Source organism: Nicotiana sylvestris, chromosome 10 (genome assembly GCF_000393655.2).
Source record: "Nicotiana sylvestris chromosome 10, ASM39365v2, whole genome shotgun sequence".
Classification (NCBI taxonomy): Eukaryota; Viridiplantae; Streptophyta; class Magnoliopsida; order Solanales; family Solanaceae; genus Nicotiana; species Nicotiana sylvestris.
In genome coordinates this window covers 4938495-4964438 of record NC_091066.1, presented here as the reverse complement: position 1 = coordinate 4964438, position 25944 = coordinate 4938495, and the positions used below count along the sequence as shown (strand labels likewise).

Below are 25944 nucleotides of genomic sequence, written 5' to 3'. Positions count from 1 at the left end.
TATTTTTTTCCCATTTTTAAATCAATTTATTATCCATTTTTAGTAGTATAAAAACCAATAATTATTCCCAAAATTATTATTTTGGTGAATAATTTATTTTATTCCCATATTTATACCAAAATATAGCTAACGTAATTTTTACACATTTTTACAAATTCATTTGGTATGTTAAAAGCTAAATTGCATATAATGCAACTTTAGCCTATTTTAAGATTTAATAGCATTTTATAATTAGAAAATTAGTTCCAACATTTTTAAATCAATATTTATATATTATTAACTGATTCAGTACTCTTAATTTACTTTCAAAATCATTTTACTATTTTTATAAAATAAAAAGGGAAAAAATTGGCTATTTAAAATCTGACCCATTTTTATTTCAATCATAGCCAAATTGACCCCCCCCCCAATTGACCCAATTTTGAATCCCAATTGGACCGTCCCAATTCTAATCTAACCCGACCCCCGACCCAACCAAGTAACCCGCCTGGCCTTTTCTTTCAATCCAGGCCGTTGATCATTTTGATCAATGGCCACGATCACCCCTTACCTTTTTAAATTCACTAACCCTACCCTAATCCCCTCATTTCCATCTCTCATCCGCCTTTGAATACTCTCCTTCTCTCAAACTTTCTCGAAGATTCCTGAAACCCTAGCCTCTCTCACCCCCTTCAACTGCAATCTCACCGGAATCCATGGCTTCTCAAGCTATGGATGACATGTACTCACCTCCCTTCACTCTTAAACGTTTGGGGTTCAAAGTTTTGAGGTCTGACCTCAATGGTGTTCGCTTAGATCTTCTCAGATCCATGGTTTTGGGGCCTCTCTGGCCTTGATCTGGCTCATCCAAAGCATTTCGAGCCTGGTTCTAACTCATCCGACTCAGGATCAGACTTTTTCAAGCCTTTCTCATTCTAGGATTCCTCTTAAACCCTAGATATTCGAGGTTTTCTATGATTGTTCTTTTAAATCTATGTTATATCTGTGCTTTACTGGAGTTTTAAAATGCTTTCCCCAATTTTTCTTTCAGAAAATACTTCTTTCCGATCTAGGGCTTCTGAAAAGCTTAAAATGTTTTTCTGGCTCTTCCTTTTCTTTTATTCGTATGTATTTGTCTATACTATGTTCATATGTTTTCTTTTCTACCACACATGTGTTTTCTTCTGCTTTCTTTCTACTATATATGATTCGTCTATGCTTTGTGTTCTACTGTGCTTCTACACCAGGCTCACATGTTCATCCTGATGTGTTTTTCTATATGTCTTATTGATATACTTTTCTGGTATGTTGAGCCCTTTTATTGTATGTATTTCCTACTGAGTTCTTAAGTTCTTTATTTGCCTTCTTCTGGACTTTGTTTGAGTTGTTTTAAACATGTTTCTTCTATTGTTCTCTTAAGTGCTATACTATCTCCCCTCTCTTCTGAACTTGTTTAAAGTCCCAGGTTTCTTTTTTTCTTTCTTCTTAAACATGTCTTTTCTACTCTCACTATGTTTCGAATCAATTTCTTCGCTCTGTTGCTTCAAACTTGCTATTGTTTGTTTTCTCATAAGTCTTTGAAAGAGACCTATGAGCCTGTTTCAGCTATTTGTCTTCTCTTCTCTGTATCTGATTCGAGTTGAAAACCCTAGGATTTGGGGGGGTTTTGGCGAGTTTAATCTTGTGTTTGGACTAGGGTTCTATTGGGAACCCTGGACTCTCTCAAACTCATTCTGAGTCTATGTACTGAATTTGAACCTCTTTGTTTATGACTCTGAAATCTTCTATACTAGACTCTTCTAATTGCAATGATAGTTCTTCGTGTTTAACATGTCTGTATGTTTTATATATGAGAAATTTTTCCTTCAAAAGGATTTTGCCAACTTGTGATTGATTCAGAATTTCTTTTAATAAGGTTCGATTGATTGTTACCTATTTTCTTTAAGTAAAACCTTTCTTCACTTTTTCTGACTAGATTCATTCATACCAAAACTCAGACTTTGTGATTTACTAGTTGTTGATTGATTTCCTTTCCTTATTTGCATAAACTGTGTACTACTAGACTTTTGCCTTAAATAAACCTCTATGTATTTACCTTTCTTGTACTTCTTTGGAAAAGATTTTGATCAAACTCTTTCCTTAATTATCTTTTACCCGTTTGAAATCAGAATCCTTAAATTAAAGGGGAACTTCTGTAATTGATTTTTTTTTTGAATTATTTTCTTGTCTAGTTCTGCTCGTTTTCTACACTATAAAAAGGGCACGACCCCTTCCCTTCTCAACACACCTTCAATTTTCAATATTCTTACACTTCACACTCTCAATTCAACACTCTGCTCTCTTCTAAGATTTTCTGACTATTTGCTTGCAATTTGGTTTTTACAAGACTACTGCTTTTCTTTTCTTGTTTCCCTAAAACTGGTATGTTCTAATTTAGTTTTCAGCTTCATCCCAATATGTATTTATTTTACAGCTTCTACAACCCTGTCTATTTTGGTATTTATGTTCAGTATTAAATATGCTATTCTCTTTGCATCTGTTGCTGTTGTGAATCCCCATACCCCAATTCCATTCTATGTGTTTGAGTTAAATTTCAAAGCATGGCAACATCCAAATTGTTTCTCATGTCTGGACTTGATCCTTTAATGGATCATAACTCCCAAACAATGTGGCTAACAGGCTGGTTGGGGTGTGCTAGCACTTCCAATTGCTGGGTATGACCACCAACCTATCTTGGCTTTCCCCAAAATCCCCTCTATTCACTTGAACTCTCTCTTAGATTCTAAGTTCTTCCCCGGTCCTGTGAGCCTTGCTTTGGGACCTTGAGCTCCCTCTGAACTTGGACATTTGAGAGCTGGCCCTTCCATACTGCGCTATAATTCAGTTCTGCAATGCATTTGGGTGTAAGCACTGCCCGGAGTCCATTTGAGACTCTTAGGGAACTCTGACACATCCCAAATAAGAGAAAAGCTTTAGAAATTTGATCTTTGGAGTTAGTTTACTTCATGCTTCAGACAGAAGTTTGAACCAGGCTCTCCTTGGTTGGGATTTTTAGCTTTCTGATGTAATTTTATTTTTACTTTTCTTTATTCATTCTGGGTTGTAATAATTTGTAATAACTTATGGGGTTTTACTGAAAAGGGGAGGGTCACTCATGTATGCATAAGGGTAGATATCATGTTCATAGGTATTTACTTCTACAATCATATTCTGCTCTCACTTCTGCATTTCATGTGTAGAAACCATGTCCATAGGCTTCTGCATTTTCTGCATCTTAGAAATCCTGCCAATAAATTCTGCATTTCATACATAGATATCATGTCAATAGTTTCTGCATTTCTGCATCTCATATAGAGAACATGTCTATAGGGTCTTGCATTTCTGCCTATCATATAGAGAGCATGTCTAGAGGGCTTCCTAAATTCTGCATACGTATCCATCACTAGGCAAACGTGTATATAGGTTTAAATAACAATCAGCATTTTAGATACCATGCCTATTGGAATTCTGCACTTCTGTAAAGGTTAAAATCAATAACGCTTAGAAAGCATGCCTATAGGAGTAATCAACTAATCTGAATCGACTACTCGCTTATGAGTTTAAAATCAGTAACACCATTGCTTCAATGTCTGCAGAACTTATGTTCCTGAAGTTAATAAGTCTTTCTTCTAAAATCAGTATATCTCTCACCCCTATCATTAGATATCATGCCCATAGATTTCACTTAGGCAAGCTATAAGGTGAATTAGCTAATCAGGCTTTGTTAATTCCAACCAGCAGGAAGGTCTGATTCCGGTTTCTTATCTAAAATGTGTAATAAACCAGTCTGCCTTCTCCGCTTTTAGTTTAATCAGACCATAACCAGTATATGCAAGACATGCTAAACAATCTGTCTTTAAGTGAGGAGGTATGTTTAAGCCTTTTAATTGTTATGTGTTTTCCTATATCTTCTTTATGTGTTTTTTTGTCGCCTTAGAATTTTATCCTTTTGAAACCATAAAAGCCCAAATCTCCCTTACCTTTAGGACTAGTAGTCCCAAATGCCTCCAGAACTGATATGATTGGGGCCGGTACTAGCATGCAATAAGTAATGAAACCATTCCGTCTTTTATACCTCAACGGGTTGGGAAAGGGTAGATATGGATATGATGAACGGTGCGCTGATACCACGTGTAACCCCTCTTCTGAGGAGTGATTACCGGGTATTGCATTGATGTGATCCATATTGTTTATAAACCTAGGACCCCCTTCCCTTTTATTTGTTTATTTTCAGAACTTTCTTTTAAACTATTTCAACTTCAGCTTTTTTTTGCTTTCTTTCAATCTCAACTATTTGCAACCATTGTGTGAAAAATCTATTTGAAATCCTTATGTGTCTATCTGTTTGCATTTAAGGTCACAATTGTAGCATGGCCGGGAACCACACTAGTGGATCTCGAGGGGTGCCTAACACCTTTCCCTCGAGATAATTTCTAGCCCTTACCCAAACTCTGGTTTCTAAATCAAAATCCTTCTTAGTGTCCTAATGCACTTTAATCATTAGGTGGCGACTCTCCAATTCAAAACCCAATTCCCAAAAGGGAACGAGTTGCCCTCCCAAATGTCATAAACCCGATTTCACGAGAAAAAGGGGGCGCAACAAGGGCATGTCGCGATCGCGAAGAACAATTTCGCCCAGTTATTTTAAAGACCCAAAACAGAACACTTACGGGATTTATCAAAATTTCACAAAATCTCTTCTTCTCCAAAGCTTTTAGGCGATCTTTGAAGCAATTCTTCACCATAATCTCTTGGGTAAGTAATATCTAACTCGTTTTCTTCATTTTCCATCAACACCCACTAGATTTCTAGGCCTAAAACATGTAATTAATGGTAGAAATTAGGGAATTGGGTAGAGTTAGGGATTTTTGATTAATTGTGATTTAGACCTCGTTTTGGGGTCGAATTTTGAAAATAATTATATATTTGGGCTCATGGATGAATGAGTGATTTGATTTTTGTTCTAACCTTGTGTTTTGACCAAGCGGGCCTACGGTCGATTTTTGGGATTTGGGGAAGAAATGATTGGAAAGTTATAATTAAACATTGGAATTAGATTTTTTAGCACTTATTGATGATATTGAGTCAATTATGTATAGATTCGATTGGTTTGGAGCCGAATTTGAGAGGAACGCGGTGTTTGAGGCTTGAGTTGGCCGTGGAAGTTCGAGGTAAGTGTCCAGTCTAACCTTAGCTTGAGGGATTAGGTGTTGTGTTCTATTTGCTAATTGTTACTTGTTGAGTACGACTTATAGGCATGGTGACGAGCATCTATACGTTGGAGTCGAGCATGACCGTGAGTCTTAAATTGATAATTGTTGAATTCTTAATTGATTCTACGAAAGCTTTGATTGTTGATTCTCGATACTGAGCAAGGATTTAGTTTATTTTCGTGAACTTTAATTAGGACTGAGTATTGGTATTAATTGAGCTAAGTAAATGTTGGGTTAAGATTGGTTATAGTTGATTCTCTCTTGTCGGGATGTTTGTTTTGATATTGTTGTTTCCCTTGCCGGGAAGTTATTATATTGCTTTGTTCCTTTGTCGGGAAGTTATTATGCTCCTTGTGATTTGGTATTTGCTTGAAATGGGAGCGGGTGGTACGCCTACCACAAGATTGATAAAACGGGAGCGGGTGGTACGCCTATCACAAGATTGATAAAATGGGAGCGGGTAGTACGCCTACCACAAGACTTGATGAAATGGAAATGGGTGGTACGCCTACCACAGGAATTACTTAAATGGGAGCGGGTGGTACGCCTACCACGAGATATGAGAAATGGGATCGGGTTGCACGCCTGCAACGAGATGAGTACTGAAAATGAAATCTGCCTTTTTTCCTTATCCATGTTAGCAGTTTAAATTTTTGATTTCTTTATCATTTTCTTGAGATTCTGTTGATTTTCTATCCCCCGAAGCATGTTTCCCCACCCCAGCTTTACTTGTTTATTGCATGTCTATTTTTTCGCTATATATTATATAATTGCACAGGTTTTATCTGGAAACTGGTCCTAGCCTCATCACTACCTCCCCGGGGTTAGGCCAGATACTTACCAGCACATGAGGTCGGTTGTGTTGATGCTACACTCTACACTTATGTGCAAATATCGGTGCGTAGTGTTTGAGAAGCAGAATTCGTTCGGGAGCCAACCTTCAGACCACGAGACATCGAGGTAGCCTTGCAGGCGTCTCCTCTATCTTATTTTGTATTCTGTAATCTCATGTATTCGTGACACAGTTTTAGTTTTCTTCCAGACTGTTGTATGTAGCACTCTTAGTATACCGTGGATGTTGTGACACCAGGTTTTGGTTAGAGGCATGTGTCGGTTTCGAGATACTTTGGGTTTATATTTATTTCAAACTTTCGCTAAGTTTCATATTCCGTTGTTACTTTAATGTTTATTCTTGTTAATTTAATTGGTAAAAAGATTTTAAACAGAAGTGTTTAAGGATTTCTAAATATGTGGCTTGCCTAGCTTATATGAGTAGGCGCCATCACAAATCCCGAGGGTGGGAATTTCGGGTTGTGACAAGTTGGTATCAGAGCCAGGTTGCATAGGTCTTACAACTCACAGACAAGCTCAGTAGAGTCTGAGGAATCGGTACGGAGATGTTTGTATTTATCCCTAGAGGCTACAGAGTTAGGAAAACGTCACATTTGTTCTTTCTTATCGTGCGGTTTTGTTTCTCAATACTAATTGCCTTTCTATTTAGTTCTTTCGCAGATGGCGAGAACATGCACTTCCTCATCTACTGCTCAGCAGCCCGAGTCCCCAGCAGCAGCTCCCACGAGGGGCAAAGGGCGAGGCCGAGGCTGTGCTAGAGGACAAGGCGGGGGCAGAGCTCAGCCCCGAGTAACAACACCAATGGCGGAGCCTCAAGTTGATATTGACGAGAAGTTTTCGGCCCCAGCAGTTCCGGTGGGCCCATCTCATGTCCTATAGGGGTTTATTGCTACCCTAGTTCTTCAGGATGCTCTGGTCCGATAGTGGGCCTCATGGAGAGTGTCACCCGGGTAGGCTTGCTTCCTGTAGCACCGGCCACTTCTCAGGATGGAGGAGGAGCCCAGACTCCTGCTACTCGCACTCCGGAGCAGGTAGCTCCACAGATTCAGACTCCAGCGGTTCAGCCAGTTGGAGCAGTTCAGCCGGGTGTAGTGGCTCAGACTGGCGATGGAGTAGCAATGTCTGCCGATGCTTTGTGGAGGTTGGATAGGTTCACCAAGCTCTTCACTACTACTTTCAGCGGTGCTTCTTCTGAGGATCCCTGGGATTTCCTATACAGCTGCCACGAGGTTCTCAGGAACATGGGCATTGTTGAGACCAATAGGGTCGATTTTTCTACATTTCACTTATCTAGATCCGCCAAGACTTGGTGGAGAGATTATTGCTTGGCTAGACTAGTCGGATCTCCATCTTTGACTTGGGAGCAGTTTTCAGTGTTGTTTCTGGAGAAATTTCTCCTCATTACTTAGAGAGAGGCCTATCAGAGGCAGTTTGAGCACCTTCAACAGGGTTCCATGACCGTTACCCAATATGAGACCAGTTTCATCGACTTAGCTTGCCATGCTCTTGTCATACTTCCTACTGAGAGAGAGAGAGAGGGGGTGAGGAGATTTATTGATGGTCTGATTCAGCCGATTTGTCTTCAGATGGCTAGGGAGACTGGGAGTGAGATATCTTTCCAGGAGGCGGCCAATGTGGCCAGCAGAGTTGAGATGGTTCTGTCGCAGTGAAGTGGTCATGGGTCAGATAAGAGGCCCCATCATTCAGGCAGATTCAGTGGTACCTCTTCTGGAGGTAGAGATTCATATGGTAGTGTCCATCCTCCTAGGCCCTTTCATTCAGCTTTTCAGTTTTCTGACGGTGCTTCAGGTAGTCGTGATCCTCCGATGCAGTATTCTAATCAGCAGTCTTTCAGTGCACCACCAGCACATATCAGTGCACCACCGCTTCAGAGTTTCCAGGGTTGTCAGCCCCAGCAACCGAGGGCTTGTTTTACTTGTGGCGACACAAGGCACATTGCTAGGTATTTCCCTCGAGCTTCGAGCAGTTCTCCGCATCAGGGTTCCTATGCTATGGTGCATGCATCATGTGCTCCACAGTTCGCCCAGCCAGCTAGAGGTGGGGGTAGAGGTACTAGAGGTGGAGGTAGAGGTGCTAGAGGTAGAGCTCAGGCTACTAGAGGTGGAGGCCAGCCAGTTGTAGGCCATCCTAGAGAGGTAGTTCAGGGTGGTGGGGCCCAGCCCGATGTTATGCTCTTCCAACCAAGCCCGAGGCTGAGGCTTCAGATGTGGTTATCACAGGTACTGTTCTGGTTTGTGATAGAGATGTTTCTGTGTTATTTGATCCAGGGTCTACATACTCGTATGTGTAATCTTATTTTGCACCGTATATGATCATACCTAGTGATTCATTAAGTGTTCTAGTTTATGTGTCTACACCGATAGGTGATTCTATTGTGGTTGATCGAGTCCATCGTTCTTGTATTGTGGTGATTGGGGGTCTTGAGGCCCGTATTGATTTGTTGCTTTTAGACATGGTTGATTTCGATGTTCTATTGGGGATGGACTTGTTATCACTTTACCATGCTATCTTGGACTGCCATGCCAAGACTGTGACCTTAGCTTTACCCGATTTGCCTTGTTTAGAATGGAGAGGGACTCATGTTCATTCTACTCGCAGTGTTATCTCGTATGTGAAGGCTCGGCATATGGTCGAGAGGGGTATTTGACCTATTTGGCGTATGTTCGTGATTCTAGTGCCGAGGTTCCCTCTATTGATTCTGTGCCCGTTTTCGTGAGTTTCCTGAGGTATTCCCTTCAAAACTGCCGAGTATGCTGCTCGACAAGGATATTGACTTTTGCATTGATTTGGCTCTGGGCACTCAGCCCATTTCCATTCCGTTGTATCGTATGGCTCCGCCTGAGTTGAAAGAATTGAAGGAACAGTTGCAAGACTCACTTGAGAAGGGTTTCATTAGACCTAGTGTTTCGCCTTGGGGTGCGCCAGTGTTGTTTATCAAGAAAAAGGATGGTTCGATGAGAATGTGTATCGATTACCGACAGTTGAACAAGGTTACAATCAAGAATAAGTATCCACTGCTGAGGATTGATGATTTGTTCGATCAGCTTCAGGGTGCCAAGGTATTTTCAAAGATTGACTTGAGATCTGGCTACTATCAATTGAGGATTAGGGCATCTGATGTCCCTAAGACAGCTTTACGCACTCGGTACGGGCATTAAGAGTTATTGGTTTTGTCATTTGGGTTGACCAATGCCCCAGCACCTTTTATAGAGTTGATGAACCGAGTGTCCAGGCCTTATTTAGACTTGTTCGTGGTAGTCTTCATTGATGATATTTTGATATATTCCCACAGCCAGGAGGAGCATAAGAAGCATCTCAGAGTGGTTCTTCAGACCCTGAAGGATAGTCAGTTATATGCTAAGTTCTGGAAGTGTGAGTTCTGGTTGAGTTCATCTGCATTCCTGGGTCATGTTGTATCAGTAGAGGGTATTCAGGTTGATTCTAAGAAGATTGAGGTAGTTAAGCTGGCTGAGACCAGTATCAGCTATGGAGATTCGGAGTTTCTTGGGACTGGCAGGCTACTATCGTCTGTTTGTGGATGGGTTTTCATCTATTGCGGCCCTGATGACCAGGTTGACCCAGAAGGGTGCCCTGTTCAGATGGTCAGACAAGTGTGAGACGAGCTTTTACAAGCTCAAGACAGCTCTAACTACAGCACTGGTATTGGTCTTTCCCACAGGATCAGGGCCTTATACAGTTTATTGTGATGCATCTCGTATTGGGCTTGGTGTAGTGTTGATGCAGGATGGCAAGGTCATTGCCTATGCTTCGAGGCAGTTGAAGATTCATGAAAAGAATTATCCGGTTCATGATTTAGAGTTGGCAGCCATTGTTCACGCATTGAAGATTTGGAGGCATTATATGTACGGCGTGGCATGTGAGGTGTTCACTGATCACAAGAGTCTTCAGTATTTGTTCAAGCAAAAGGAGTTGAATTTGAGGAAGAGAAGGTGGTTGGAGTTGTTGAAAGATTATGATGTTACTATCTTGTATCATACGGGGAAGGCCAATGTGGTGGCCGATGCTTTGAGTAGGAAGTCAGCCAGTATGGGCAGTCTTGCTTATATTCCCATCGGTGAGAGGCTGCTTACTTTAGATGTTCAGGCCTTGGCCAATCGGTTCGTGAGATTGGATATTTCTGAGCCTAGACAGGTATTAGCTTGCACGGTCGCTCATTCTTCATTATTGGAGCGTATCCGTGATCGGCAGTTTAATGATCGCCATTTGTGTGTCCATAGAGACACGGTGCAGCGGGGAGGTGCCAACAGGTGACCATAGATGATGATGAAGTTTTGAGATTGCAGGGGCGATTTTGTGTGCCTAATGTGGATGGGTTCCAAGAGTTGGTTTTAGAGGAGGCCCATAGCTCCTGGTACTCTATTCACCCGGGCGCCGCGAAGATGTATCAGGATTTGCGGCAGCATTATTGGTGGCGTAGAATGAAGAAAGATATCGTTGCATATGTGACTCGGTGTTTGAATTGTTAGCAGGTTAGGTATGAGCATAAAAGGCCTAGTGGATTGTTTCATAGGATTGAGCTTCCCGAGTGGAAGTGGGAGCGGATCACTATAGATTTCGTTGTTGGGCTCCCGCAAACTCGGAGGAAGTTCGACGCAGTATGGGTCATTGTTGATAGGTTGACCAAGTCAATGCATTTCATTCTTGTGGCAGTCTCCTATTCATCCGAGAGGTTAGCTAAGATCTATATCCGGGAGATGGTTCGTCTTCGTGGTGTGCCTGTGTCTATCATTTCGGACTGAGGTACGCAGTTTACCTCGCGTTTCTGGAGAGCAGTTCAGCGAGAGTTGGGCACTCAGGTTGAGTTGAGTACAGCATTTCATCCCTAGATGGACGGCCAGTCCGAGCGGACTATTCAGATCTTGGAAGATATGCTCCGAGCTTGTGTCATTGACTTTAGAGGCTCGTGTGATCAGTTTTTGCCTTTAGCAGAGTTTGCCTAAAACAACAGCTACCAGTAGAGTATCTAGATGGCTCCTTATGAGGCATTGTATGGTAGGCGATGTCGATCTCCAGTTGGATGGTTTGAGCCGGGGGAGGCTCGGTTGTTGGGTACGGATCTGGTTTAGGAGACCTTGGACAAGGTTAGGATTATTCAGGATAGGCTTCATACAGCTCAGTCCAGGCAAAAGCGTTATGCAGACCGCAAGGTTCGAGATATGGCTTTTATGGTCGGTGAGCGGGTATTGCTCCGAGTGTCGCCTATGAAGGGTGTGATAAGATTTGGGAAGAAGGGCAAGCTTAGCCCTAGGTTCATTGGTCCGTTTAAGATTCTTGAATCGAGTGGGGGAGGTGGCTTATAGACTTGCATTGTCGCCTAGCTTATCAGTCGTGCATCCAGTGTTTCATGTGTCCATGCTTCGAAAGTATCACGGCGATCCATCCCACATGTTAGATTTCAGCACCGTCTAGCTGGACAAGGACTTGTCTTATGAGGAGGAGCCGGTAGCTATTCTAGACCGGCAGGTCGGTTAGTTGAGGTCGAAGAGTTTTCCTTTTGTTCGTATTCAGTGAAGAGATCAGCCCCTTGAGGCACCGATCTGGGAGTCCGAGTCCAACATGCGGAGCCGTTATCCTCATCTTTTCCCCGACTCAGGTACTTCTTTCTTCTGTTTGTTCGAGGACGAATGGTTGTTTTAGAGGTGGAGAATGTGACAACCCAAAGGGTCATCACTTGTTTTAATTGAATTTTGTGTCTCCGAGGCCTTGAAAACCTCATTTAGAGTCGCCTCAATTTGTGTATGAAGTTCGGGCGCATAGTCGGAAAACTTAAATATGAAATTCTGTAAACAAAATGCTAACTTTTGATAATAAAATGAGTAAATTTTGACTTCGGTCAATATTTTGGGTAAACAGACCCGGACCCATGATCCAACGGTCCCGGAGGGTCCGTAGGAAAATATGGGACTTGGGCGTATGCCTGGAATTGAATTCCGAGGTCTCAAGCCCGAGAAATAAAGTTTTAAGTAATATTATTTTCTGAAAATTTTTAAGGAATTTTGAAATGAAATCTGATTAGAAAGCGATGGTATCAAGCCCGTATTTTTGTTCCGACGCCCGGTACATGTCTTATATATGGTTTAAGTCATTCCTGTAAAATTTGGTTAAAAACAGACGTCGTTTACATGATTCGGACTTAAATTGCTAAATTTAAAACTTGATGAAGTTTGAGAAACGTTCTTGATTTTGAGGTTTGATTCATTGTTTTTTAGGTTATTTTAGCGATTTGATCGCACGGATAAGTTCGTATGATGTTGTTGGGTTAGTACGTGTGTTTGGTTAGGAGCTACGAGGGCTCGGGTGTGTTTCGGATGTGCTTCAGGAAGTTTTGAACTTAGGAAAATGTTGCAGATATTCTGCTGTTAGTGCCTAGGGATTTTGCCTTTCGCGTTCGCGTGGTCCCTCTCGCGAACGCGTAAGTCAAAGATCCCGGGTGCCATTTTGCTTTTTCGCGAATGTGGAGGTTGAAACGCGAATGCGAAGCTTAGGGGGGAGACCATTCACGAATGCGTCCTTCCACTAGTGAACGCGTAAGGTTGAGGGGGAGGGGTCACTACTTGTGCATCGCGAACGCGACCACTGGTCCGTGAACGTGTAGGCTTGAGGAGAAAAAGCTCCGCGAACGCGAGCCACTTTTCGCGAATGCGAGCCACTTTTCGCGAACGCGAAGGCCTAGCAGGCCTAACCCATCACGAATGCGAAGGGTGTGTCGCGATCGCGAAGAACAATTTCGCCCAATTATTTTAAAGACTCAAAACAGAACACTTACGAGATTTATCAAAATTTCACAAAACCTCTTCTTCTCCAAAGCTCTAAGGCGATCTTTGAAGCAATTCTTCACCATAATCTCTTGGGTAAGTACTCTCTAACTCGTTTTCTTCATTTTCTATCAACACCCACTAGATTTCTAGGCCTAAAACATGTAATTAAGGGTAGAAATTAGGGAACTGGGTAGAGTTAGGACTTTTTGATTAATAGTGATTTAAACCTCGTTTTGGGGTCGAATTCTGAAAATAATTATATATTCGGGCTCGTAGATGAATGGGTGATTTGATTTTGGTTCGAACCTTGTGTTTTGACCAAGCGGGCCCGGGGTCGATTTTTGGAATTTTGGGAAGAATGATTGAAAAGTTATAATTGAACATTGAAATTGGATTGTTTAGCACTTATTGATGATATTGAGTCAATTATGTATAGATTCGATTGGTTTGGAGCCGAATTTGAGAGGAAAAACGGTGTTTGAGGCTTGAGTTGGTCGTGGAAGTTCGAAGTTAGTGTCTGGTCTAACCTCAGCTTGAGAGATTAGGTGTTGTGTTCTATTTGCTAATTGTTTCTTGTTGAGTACGACGTATAGGCATGGTGCCGAGCATCTATACGTTGGAGTCGAGCATGACCGTGAGTCTTAAATTGATAATTTTTGAATTCTTAATTGATTCTACGAAAGCTTTGATTGATGATTCTCGATATTGAGAAAGGATTTAGTTTATTTTCGTGAACTTTAATTAGGATTGAGTATTGGTATTAAATGAGCTGAGTAAAAGTTGGGTTAAGATTGGTTATAGCTGATTCTCCCTTGCCAGGACGTTTGTTTTGATATTGTTGTTTTCCTTGTCGGGAAGTTATTATATTGCTTTATTCCCTTGCCGGGAAGGTATTATACTGTTGTGTTCCCTTTCCGGGAAGTTATTATACTCCTTGTGATTTGGTATTGGCTTGAAATGGGAGCGGGTGGTACGCCTACCACAAGATTGATGAAATAGGAGCGGGTGGTACGCCTATCATAAGATTGATGAAATGGGAGTGGGTGGTACGCCTACCACAAGACTTGATGAAATGGGAGAGGGTGGTACGCCTGCCAAAAGACTTGATGGAATGGAAGTGGGTGGTACGCCTACCACAGAAATTACTGAAATAGGAGCGGATGGTACGCCTACCACTGAAATTGAGGGAGTTTGGGTTTGAGTTTTGGAGAGTTTTAAGTGAGAATTTGAGAGACCAAACGGAGTCCGATTTTGATACATTTTATATGGTTAGACTCGAGAGAGAATTATGTTTATGATTCTGCTATTTTTTACTGATTCCAAGACGTGGGCCCGGTGGCCGAATTTTGGCCGATTTCGAATTTTTGGCATATTTTGTAGTTTTTATTGTTGAATTCAATTCTTTAATATATGTTGATGGTATTAATTTGATTATGGTTAGATTCGGAACTTTTGGAGACCGATTCCAGAGACCAGGGCTTTTCGGAGTAAGGATTTTACGCTGTTGAGGTAAGTAATAGTTTTAACTCTGGCCTTGAGAGTATAAACCCAGAGTATTTGATATCGTGTGACTGTTTGAAGGTGATACCCACGTTAGGTGACGGGCGTGTGGGTGAATACCTCGAGGGATGGAGACTTGGTCCGTCCCTTGAAGCCTCATGGCCATCATCTGTGTTTACGTAGTTACTTGTTGTTGAACTTGTCTGCTTTCATGTTAGAGATCATGCTTAGGCTTTATTCATGCTCACATTATTTGTACTTAGTCATAGAAATTATTGTACATGTTTACCTCAGTCTATTATTTGCTAATATGTTGTGATACTTGATGTGGGATGTGTCCCCTTATTTGTTGATGATGGTGAGGCTAGTGAGGTACATGATTGAGTAAGGCCGAGGGCCTGGTTGTGAGGATATTAATACCATAGCGCGTGAGTTGTCCGCGTAGCACGTGAGTTGATCGTGCCGGTCCAGGTATTTATACCATAGCGCGTGAGTTATCTGCATAGCACGTGAGTTGACCGTGCGGATCCAGGTATTGATATGATGGCTGGTTGTGAGGATATTAATACCATAGCGTGTGATTTGTCCGCGTAGCACGTGAGCTGACCATGCGGGTCCAGGTATTGATACCATAGCGCATGAGTTGTCCGCGTAGCACGTGAGTTGACCGTGCGGATCCAGGTATTGATATGGTAGCACGTGAGTTGTCCGTGCTTAGCACTTAGGCTTTGGGAGCCCTCCGGAGTCTGTACACACCCCAGTAAGCGTTGAGTGTTGAGTGTATTGAGTTTTGAGTTCTGAGTGGTGGAGTGACATTGTTGTGAAGTTGCATTTACTTTTGTTGTTGCTGCATTTATCTGTTAAATTTCTTTGTGGTATTTACTAAGTTATGGAATTTACCTGTTTATTCATGTTTATCTTTTTAAAATTGTGAAAATAAATAATTGGACTGTTTTACTTAGCTCGTCACTACTGCCCAGTTCCTTAGTTATTTCTGTTACTACTGAGGTGGTTGTACTCATACCACACCCTGCACTTTATGTGCAGATCCAGGTGAGTTAGAGCGCGGTGATCGTTGAGTTCAGGCCGGCTATCTTTGGAGACTGCAAGGTAGCTGCTAGCGTCCGCAGGGCCTTGTTACTCCTCTTGTCATTTCTTTTTTTGAACAGTTAGACAATTTATATATCTTCTTAGTTTATAGTTTTAGATGCTCATGACTTAGTGACACCTCGATGTTTGAGACTCGTTTTCGTATTTTATATTATATATATTTAGAGTTGGTTTAGTTTATCAGGAATTAAATTATTGCAAGTATTTTATTAAATTCTTATAATCAAATTAGTAGTAATATTTTGGGAAGTAGGCTTGCCTTCTAACACGATAGGCGTCATCACGACCATGGTTAAATTTTGGGTCGTGACAGTAAGTCCATAAAAACAACATAGTGACCAATATTCATTGCTTTGCCATGACTTTCGGGTTCATTTTATGGCGTTTCAGGGTCATGCAACACGATTTCATAATTAAATCCAATTTTTTATGTTTACTACATGTTGATTTTGTAGAATTTTTTGGACGGACTCCCATTAACCTGAAATTTCATAGGTCCATAAGAAACAACCTAGTGACCAATACTTATCACTTCACCATGACTTACGGTTTCATTTTTTGTGTGTTTGGGGTCATACAATATGAATTTGTAATTATATCCACTTTTTCACGTGTATTAGTATATGCTAATTGTGTATAACTTTTTTTATGAACTCCAATTAGCCTGAAATTTCGTAGGTCTATAGAAAACTACCTAGTGATTAATACTCATTGTTTCATCATAACTTTCAGGTTCATTTTTTGGTATTTTGGAGTCATGCAACACGAATTTGTGATTATATTCACTTTTTCATGTATATTAGTATATGCTGATTCTGTATTATTTTTTGACGTACTCCAACCTGAAATTTCGTAGGTCCATTCTTCAAATTCAGCATCCAGCTGCTTCGATTGCAACAAATTACTTTTACTATACAAAGACAAATGTTCTCCAATCCCACATACTGGTATACTGATGAACATTAAGTGTACAAATCCAACGGTAAGTTCTATCCACAGGATTCCAAAAACGTTCACTGCACGGGACTTTTTATCTTTTCTCTAGTCATGTGCAAATGTCTCAACCGTCAAAGAACTGGTTTCTTCTGTTTATCATCTTCATTAAAGCTAGATGGAATCTCTGCAGCAAACCTAGGAGTGTCACTGTTAACATAACAGTAAAGAAAATTCTTAAAGGATTTAACTCATATAAACCAACACTGTAACGAATTTTAATACTGATCCAGCATGTAGATCCCCCCCCCCCCCTCCTCTTTCTAATATGACAAACCACAACCTCTATACCCTATATTCTTTTGTTTGTAATAACACAAAGAAACACTTAATAATCGGACATCAGAACTTAATACACTCAATAATTGCTACCAGTAAAACATATAAAGCTAGAAACATTTATGTCGAACACTATGCAATGCTCAATGTCCAGAACATGGACCAGTGGCGGATCTACATGCTGATTTTGGGTGCTCAAGCACCCATTAATTTTGACAAGATTTAGTAAATTTATATAGGTAATTATAAAAATATTTAGATAAATATTGAGTGAGCACCCATAACTAAACTCTTTTTTCCTCTTCTTTCATAATTTTTATCAGTGAGCACCCACGACTTTAAAATCCAGGATCCGCCAGGACCATACATGGTTCTGCAGTGTCGTAAATCAATCTTCTATGAATGGGAAAGAAATGGTAATGGAGACTTATCACTTATGAGAGGCACGATTTTCAGCCATATATTCTTCTGTTCTTTACATCACAAATATATCTTTAAAATCAGTTACAAAAGCCATTTAAGAACTAAAAAGATTCTCCACGACAAATGATATCCATTTAAAAATCTCAAAATGGAGCCATATATGTCCAAATAAGTTGTACGCTCATGACTGCATACAACACATACTGATGGAGTAGAAATCAAGATATTAAACATGGTCAAACCTCATCTGATGATTTGTCTGGGATGGCATTGTGTCCCTGATGCATTCCTCGGATATTCTTGATGATTAGGGTCTTCATCCCTTGCTCTTTTGGCAGCCTTCAAAATTTTTGTTTGAAGAGTTCAAGTAACCATAGCCATATCTAAAGGAATCTCAAACAGTAACATACTAACATGAGCTAAAAAGCTTACCCTCATTTCATTCTCCCAGGGTATCTTCACGCGATCCAGATTATAGTTTTCATCAACTGGTGGTCTGTCCACATGGATGTAATCCTATATATCATTCTCAAGGAAAACTTATCAGGATATTGCTGGATAAAAAAGAAGCAACAAAAATAGTTTATACCTTTTCAACTTTACTGGAGAGCACTCTCTCTGGACAATAACGATGCTTACTTCCCTTCAGGACAAAATTTGAAGGCTTGCGTTCAAGATCTTCCTCCTCCATAATCTTAAGGTTCGTTTCATTGCAGCTAGTGAACCTAGGCTTCACCTGCTCCCCATTGACTTTTCCAGTGCGGGGACTTCGAAAACCACTGCTAGAGCTAGTATTAGTTCTAATTTCTGCACCATCATGTTTAGCCATATACTTATAGTTGCATCTGCCATCAACCGCCACTTCTCTTCCAGAACCTTTGTGCATGTCTATTGACGAGTCCCGCCCAAGATAGTAACAATCACCATCATGAATAGAGGAATTCTGACCAGGCTTTTCGTTGAAGTAATATTCGGGATGAGCAGACTTGAGTGATTTTTTGAAACTTGCACCTTCCAAATTAGGGACATGAGAGTTTGTCTTGGAAATGGATCCATGTCCCTATCGAAACCAATGCAAAAGCAAAGAAGGTATAATTCTAGAGATTGACTTGAGTACTTCAGTTTTGACAGCAAGATCAAGATATGGTAGGAGAGAAGACACCAAATTAAGCACAATCATATATCAATCCATTTGCATTTGGGCCAGTAGAAAAATGAAAAGATGTTTGATCCCCGAGAAATGTAAGGTCCAGCTAAAACAAGTCTCCCTCCATGGTCCATGATTTTTTTTTAAAGGTCTGTCCATGGGCAAATGCAAAATATAGAAATGAAAAAGAATCACCCAACAGAAAAAAGGAAAATAGAGATCACTAATTCTCAAGAGACTAACTTTTTCAGGTAAATTAAGAAACCTTAGGTCAATACCAGATACCAAAGGTACTCAAAATACACCAAATATGCAAGCCAGCAAGATAGCACTGCAATTAATGAGTTAGAAAAGATAGTAAACAAAAGAAAAACATTTATGTCACCATATCAGTAATGGAATGCGCAGTCTAATCTATAAAGGTGCACCATCCAAGGTAACAAAATCACAAGCAAAATATGCTTACACTGCCACTATCACGCATTAATTCAAAGTACATTAAGCACTCAAAGCATATGCTACTGCATTCTTTTGTGTAGTGTTGCTATTCCACAGTTCTATATTTGGTAGTTCGTACTTCTTTGCCTCATTCATTCGAAAGATCAACTAAATGAAGTATATAGCATCTGTTGCCACGGAGTAAAAACTTATAAAATGCATAGTCTAAATTCAATTAACTATCAACTTGACCCAAAAATTAAGCATTCCTATACACATGCAGTTAGTTCATGGCTGTGAATTATAAGATCAATGTTTACAAAATCTCTAAGATCAATTTGCACAAGATCCACTTACTATGCATGAATTCGATTGCTTGTACACTTTAGAGAAATCTGGTGTAAGAGCTGGAACAGGTTCTCCAGCATATTCAGGTTCTGACAAGCATTAATAGGAAAGTAAAAGTCAGCAACTCTTTGCACTAGACACAAAGTTATACTTTCCGAATCCACAATCAGATGCAAAAACCAAGAATGAGAATACATACTCAAGCATATAAACTTGAACATGGAGTAAAATCCGGAGTATAAGTGGTATGGGACATGGCAATAGGAACTTCACTCATTCAGCAAGAAAGAGCCGTCAAACTCTTTTTTGCATCTAAAAAAGAATGATCTGAATAAAAGAAGAGTCTACACTACAGACATGCATATGGAAATTTCAAACATCACATAGTTATGATAATGGGCTCATAAAGTATTGATAAGATTGTAATTTTATTCCTCTCGAAAGAAAGAAGATGAACCAAATTTCAGAGTTTACAAGGTTCCGAGTTTTGTTCTGCCAACTCAATTGTAAGTATAAGAGCAGAGAAACTAGTAATTCTAGATAGAGAAGCATGTATAAATGACCCCATTAAAGGGACTAGCACAAAATAAAACCCTTAGAATCAAGAGAACATGAAAAAGGACTTCACAACTTGCGGATACCCTAATTCACTCTATTCGTAATTACAGCTCTGAATCAACCTAGGTTTTAATGCAAATTTAATAATATTGTCACATATGAGCTGGTTTTGTTCGCAATTTGGATCATATTAGCTTTTCTTATAAAATAAACACAATATTGCCATAATTATTTTTTTTTAACTTAAAAAAGATTATTATTCTAAATATAACAATATCTTGTTCCTTAAATAGCACAGAAATTTTCATAGCACAATTAGATGATAGAAGTAATTTTAGTTGTAGAGAACCATAACAAAATCGAAAAATCAACAGCTAAACTAAATAGGAACAGAATTAGCATGCTTTAAAGAGAGAAAGGCATGTACACAATGAGTTGAATGGATGAAAATATTGGATCAGAAAAAAAGTTAACTGCGAAAAAGACAAGAAGCAGCCATTTTAACTCACCATCAACAAGATTTTGCACTGATGATTCAAAAGCACCAGGTGGAAGTGGATCAAATTCAACACCAAGTGGTGGACCATCCTGTCGGTAGAGACTTCCCAATTGCCTCTTCACAGCAGTAATTGCAGCATTTTCTACCTGGCCTTTCACTTTTAAGTACCCGGATGGGCCAGTTCTTGGTTTCACACTCTTAAGATCAGTGGGTACATCAGACGATAGGTATCTCGATGTTGCCATATCAAATGATTCCACATTTCGTGAAAAACATGCATCACGTAAGGAAGAGCTACTTCCTGAAGGTGTATCCTCCATGAGATTAGACTTTGCTCTATACTGAGTACCAACTTCATATGTAACACCCGCAGCTGAGACTTCTGGGGCAGTTAACCTTCTACTCTCAACTTCCCGATGATCAAAATTCTTATCATCTCCTTGCTTAGTACTTCCGCAAGAATCCTGCCTAAAACCGCTGCCACGGTCCTGAATGACACCACTTGAACGATCTTGTCTTCCATTTGCATATGTTTCCCGACTTAATAGCCTCTTGTCTTTCAAGCGCCTATGACAAAACCACCCAGAAACCTGTTTTTCTGTTAATCCTAATGACTGTGCCAGTTCTGATTTCATTGATTCTGTAGGATATTTATGTTCTGAAATTTTGAAAGCTCTCTCATTGTTAAGTTTGAAATAACATATATGCTGTAGAAACTCATTGGGAAACACGAAAAATTAGTAAGATCTGTTACCCTTGTAAAATTTCTCCAGGCCTTCAATCTGAGCACGTGTCTTGATGACCTTGATTCTTGTCTTGTTTTTTTCAGTATGACCTTTGTCATCTTCAGAATGCATTACAACAGGATCTAAAGCATTGATAAGAAAAGGTTAATAATAAACCCAACAAGCTGGAAGTAAAGATCACATTCAACTGTTCCAACAACAACAGGTCCTACTTTAAATTGAACAAGTTTCATAAGCATTATATGAGATATCAAACATTCAAACCAAAGGGAAAAAACCTTTCCAGGATTAGGCCAGAATTCAGGATGCCATCGCACCATACCACATACAAGTGGTGAAGGATTATTTTTCAGTTGCAGACACAAGAATAATGGAAGGATACACCATATATCTCAGAACTCAGAAGAATACATAAAAGTGCTGCAGTAACCAAGGATGTTATAAAGAGGACCCATGTAGAAGGCAGACGAAGAGCTGATTACTTCCTCCTCCACGTCTCTTCTCAAATCAACCTAGTCTACTACTCTCTCTTTTTGTTATGTTTTTTCTTTCTTTTAGACAAGGGATTTCAAGGACTAAATTCTAGTCACACTTGTTCTTCACAAGGTCAGACTAACATAGAGCTTACAGCATATTCCACGACGAGAAGGGAAATATCACGTAGCTGCTGACATTCCCACCATGTTGTTTAAGACAGTTCACTACCTTGACTACAACAACAACAAAACGCCTCTGCCCCAAACAAGTTGCAGTCTGCTATATGAATCATCACTTCTCCATTTAAGCTCAATCTCAAGTCAGTATCATACCAAATAAAATAAAAGCGAAAAAATAAGTTAAATATATATAAATAACACTTCACGACATTGACTACGACTACAACTCAATTCCAAACAAGTTGTCATCAGCTATGTGAATCCTCACTTCTCCATTTTAGCTCGATCGCATGTCAGTACTATACCAAATAAAAAGAAATGTGAAAAAATAAGTTAAATATATATAAATAACAATTCACTACATTGACAACTACTACAACTCTAACTACGCCTCAATCCCAAACATGTTGGGTCGGCCATATGAATCATCACTTCTCCATTTTAGCTCAATCTCATGTCATCATTATACCAAATAAAACTAAAAGTGAAAATTTAAGTTAAATATAATATAAAAATAGTTCACTTCACCAGATTGACTATACTGGGTAATACACCTATAAGGAAAACATGAAACAAAATCGAAATTAAATCCGCCATATACAAAGGCACGGAAATCAAATTAAACGCAATTAAATTGATTTTGATAAGTAATGAAAAGGAAAATTGGAAAAAATTCGATACCTTCCATGATCTCTGGCCAATTTCTCCAGGGTTTTCCTGAAACCCCTATTGTCAATTAACTCAAAATTCGAACCCCAATTGGCGGAGAATGCGAGATTAAGCTGCCCTTGTGTGCATCTGTACAGAGAATAAAATTGCTACATACAAACACAAATGTACAGAGAGAAAATAAATTTTATATGCATAATTCTAATTTGACATATTAATACTTAACAAGATACATTTTCAGAAGTAAAAAAAAATTCTTGAGCCAAATAAAGGAGAAGAAAATAAGAACTGAAGAAATTTGCTAGTAGTATTTATTGTTTGCTTCTTCGGTTGAGTGCTTAGTAATCAACACGGATGTATATATTAAACTGTGAATTTTTTTTTTAAAACTCGAAGAATTTCCCCACGAAAAAAATTAATTATTTACATTAATGTTTGCCCTGGTGGTCATGACGCTAGGTTCAAGTCTTGAAATAAATAAAATAAAAATTAATATATTTTTTTAGAGTGAATTTTAGCGATGTGAATCTAAATTAGTCAGGTTGTAATAGGAATATCAAACATCAAACGAGAAATACACAAACATCTATATCTATTGGTTGCAATTTTGCATTTCTTACAAATAGACAACAACAACAACAATAACAATAATAATAACCCAGTAAAATTTCATTAGTGGAGTCGGGAGGGTAGTGTGTACACATACTTTATCCCTACTCCGAAGAAGTAGAGAGACTGTTTCCGAAAGACCCTCGGTTCAAGAAAATAAAAAGCCAAAAAGAGACAATATTAGTATCACCACATAAATCATAAGAAAATTAGGGAAAACGTGAAATTCAGAAGAAAGATGCAAAGCAAAAGCGATAGCTAGTAAATAGGTCCTGCACTGAAAAGCGAAATAATAAGACACAACATTGCTACTAGCTATCTTAGATAAAAATCCTACCAGACTAGTCTCACAAAGGTACGAAGTAAGGAAACTCGACTACCACCTAACCTACAACCCTAATACTCGACCTCCACATCTTCCTATCAAGTGTTATGTCCTCGGAAATCTGAAGTCTCGCCTTATCCTGCCTGATCACATCTCCCAAATGCTTCTTAGGTCGCCCTCTATCTCTTCTTGTGCCCTCCACAGCCTCCTTACCGGAGCATTTAGGCTTCTCCTCTGGACATGCCGGAACCATCTGAGTCTCGCTTCCCGCATCTTGTCATCAATGGGAGTCACGTGCATCTTCTCCCAAATTTATTTCTTACAAATAAAATTTGTGCTTATTCAGCTCTTATAAAATGAAGACATATCAAAAAGTGAGATTAAGTTAAATTTTCCTATTCTATTTGTGTTTTAAATAACACAAGTGGCTCAAAATGTTAATTTGATTGTGTCATTAACTAAGTTCATTAATATAAAATTATTTCTCAATTATATATGCCGACTGGAACCTTACCCAATTGAGTAAAATAACTTTTTTTGTTTCAAGACAAGCTGGTGAAAATGACCTATCAACCACTATAAAAATCAGTTGGCTTTTTGTAGTCTATTACAAATATTATTTTGAAATTTGGTTTATCTTTTCATTTTGTAGTCTGTTGCTAATATTATTTTAATTATGTGACCATTTTACTAGAGATTAATAAAAATAATACATAAGAGGTCTATAAATTTATTTTCTTTCTATTCAAATGGTAAGTGGGATGATGAGATCATTTTATCCACATGAAATATGCATACAAACTGACACCAACTTCTTCTAGAGTAGCTTTTGTACAAAATGCAATTCAAAGAATATGCATAATAAATTCAAGTAACAGTATTATTGAGTTCATTACTCAAAAGGTTACTTAACTGTCTCAAATTATCTGTTAAAGTCACTTTTCTTCGTTTGTAACAACAAAGTCACTTAACTATGCCTATAGCACTCAGAAGGTCACTCAACTAGATTTTTCAAATTTTGAATTGCCAAATACCTATTTTACCCTCTAAATTATCAATTTTTTAAAACTTTTTTAAATATTATATTTTTTTTTCTTTTAATCTACATTTTGGACTTACCTATAGAATAAATATATTTTATTTATAAAATAAAAATTAAAAAAGTAGTTTTCATCTCGTATAATGATGGAACAATAATATAATTGAGCATAATTTTCAAGAATATATAATGTCTATATAAAAATACCGTTATTTAAATAATTATTTTTATATTACATGGAATATATATTTTACAACCTTTATTTTCTTTCATTCTCAATTATGTAAATTAATTTTTGAATTTTTGTTGTTAATAATAAAATTATTATTACGAACAAATTAATCTAATTAATATTTTTTACTATGCTCATTATTTTATTATTCTAGCATTATATATGCTTAATTAATTTTTATTTTTTTAATTTATAAATAAAATTTATTTATTATATAGGTATGTACATAATATAAATTAAAAGGGAAAAAATCATAATATTAAAAAGTTTAAAAAAAAAAAAGATAAATTTTTATAATTTAGAGGGGAAAATAGGTATTTGGCATTCCAAAATTTGAAAAGTTTAGTTGAGTGGCCTTCTAAGTGTTATACGCATAGTTAAGTGACGTTATTGTTACAAACGAAAGAAAAGTGACTTTAGAAGATAATTTGGGATAGTTGAGTGACCATTTGAGTAATGGACTCTAGAATTATTTTACGGGTTGAAGTTATATAGGAGACGGTCATTCTACCTTTACAAAGTAGGAACTACCTTCCTCAAATCTCACTTATGAACATTGAGTATGTTATTGTTGTTGTAAAATTATTTTCCGAGATTTGTAATTTCCCCCTTCTTTATATAGTAATCCGTCTGTTATTTATTATGATATACTTCTATTTAATCAGTTAAAAAAATAATATTTTTTGTTTAAAAATAAGTATATTATAAACTTCTTATTTTATCCTTAAAAAATAACTTATATCCAAAATAAAATTTATGACTTATTTTAATTTATATATTTAAAAGGCGAAATGACTTCCTAGCCACTTAAACTTGTCGAGTTTTTTAAAGCCGATATATAAACTTATAACTTTCTCATTTGAACACTCGAACTCGTTTTTTCCATAACTAATAAACACATCTGATCATTGACCATGTGAGCGTGTATTACACATACACATACGTGTCCATCCAGTCAGCAAATGACCAATGGATGTCTTACACGTAAGGGCGCGAAAAGTCAAGCAGCAACTCCTTCTCTTTGACTGCTTTAGCGTTCTTCTTCATCAACCATTTCAAGCTAATTCCAACACCCCTAGCAACAGAAGAACGCCTATCTCTGCTCTCTTTTCTTCCCTTCACCACACAACACTCCACTTGATCAATTTTCTTCCTCAATCAAAAGCCGAGGTTGCTGTTTGGAGGTTTGTCGTGGTTCAGTTTCATAATTTTCTAAATGTTTTAGTTCAATGAATCTATTTCTATACAAAAGCAGAAGCCAACCTTACTTGGAATTTCAGAGAGAATCTGAAGGCCCTCCTTATTGAAACTTGAAATCCCCCAGAATCTCTTCTTCTATGCATAATGTTAAGGTCTTCATTAGACATTTTTAACTAACTGAAGTTCTCATTTACAGGTACTCCTGCAATGACATCAAGGGGATTGGTTGAGAAGGACTTCGAGCAGATTGCCGAGTTCCTCCACAGGGCTGTTACCATCACCTTGAACAT

The 25944-nt window shown here is 38.6% G+C and overlaps 1 protein-coding gene across 4 annotated transcripts; it reads right to left on the bottom strand.

The window, feature by feature from the left end:
• Positions 1-16354: 16354 nt before the first annotated feature.
• LOC104231943 (homeobox-DDT domain protein RLT1-like) lies at positions 16355-22686 on the bottom strand. 4 transcript variants are annotated; one of them, XM_009785049.2, is made up of 8 exons: positions 22262-22686; positions 20933-21046; positions 20189-20768; positions 19131-19210; positions 17778-18248; positions 17621-17704; positions 17431-17527; positions 16355-16636 (listed from the first exon to the last, which is right to left on the bottom strand). In XM_009785049.2, exons 2-7 carry the CDS (start codon positions 21020-21022, stop codon positions 17432-17434), a joined length of 1401 nt encoding a protein of 466 aa, XP_009783351.1. In that variant the 5' UTR covers positions 21023-21046; positions 22262-22686; the 3' UTR covers positions 16355-16636; position 17431. The 4 variants fall into 4 exon arrangements, with proteins under 4 accessions (XP_009783351.1, XP_009783344.1, XP_070016580.1 ...); XM_009785042.2 differs by having other exon boundaries at positions 20189-20836; positions 22262-22684; XM_070160479.1 differs by having other exon boundaries at positions 16355-16624; positions 20189-20836; positions 22262-22684.
• Positions 22687-25944: the final 3258 nt, after the last annotated feature.

Bases quoted from the DNA above. Each gene is read 5' to 3' on its own strand.
- LOC104231943 (XM_009785042.2), bottom strand. The intron at 18,249-19,130 runs GTAAGTGGATCT...TGGTTTCGATAG, and splicing joins AGCAATCGAATTCATGCATA to GGACATGGATCCATTTCCAA. The intron at 17,528-17,620 runs GTAAGCTTTTTA...AAAATTTTGAAG, and splicing joins CCTGGGAGAATGAAATGAGG to GCTGCCAAAAGAGCAAGGGA.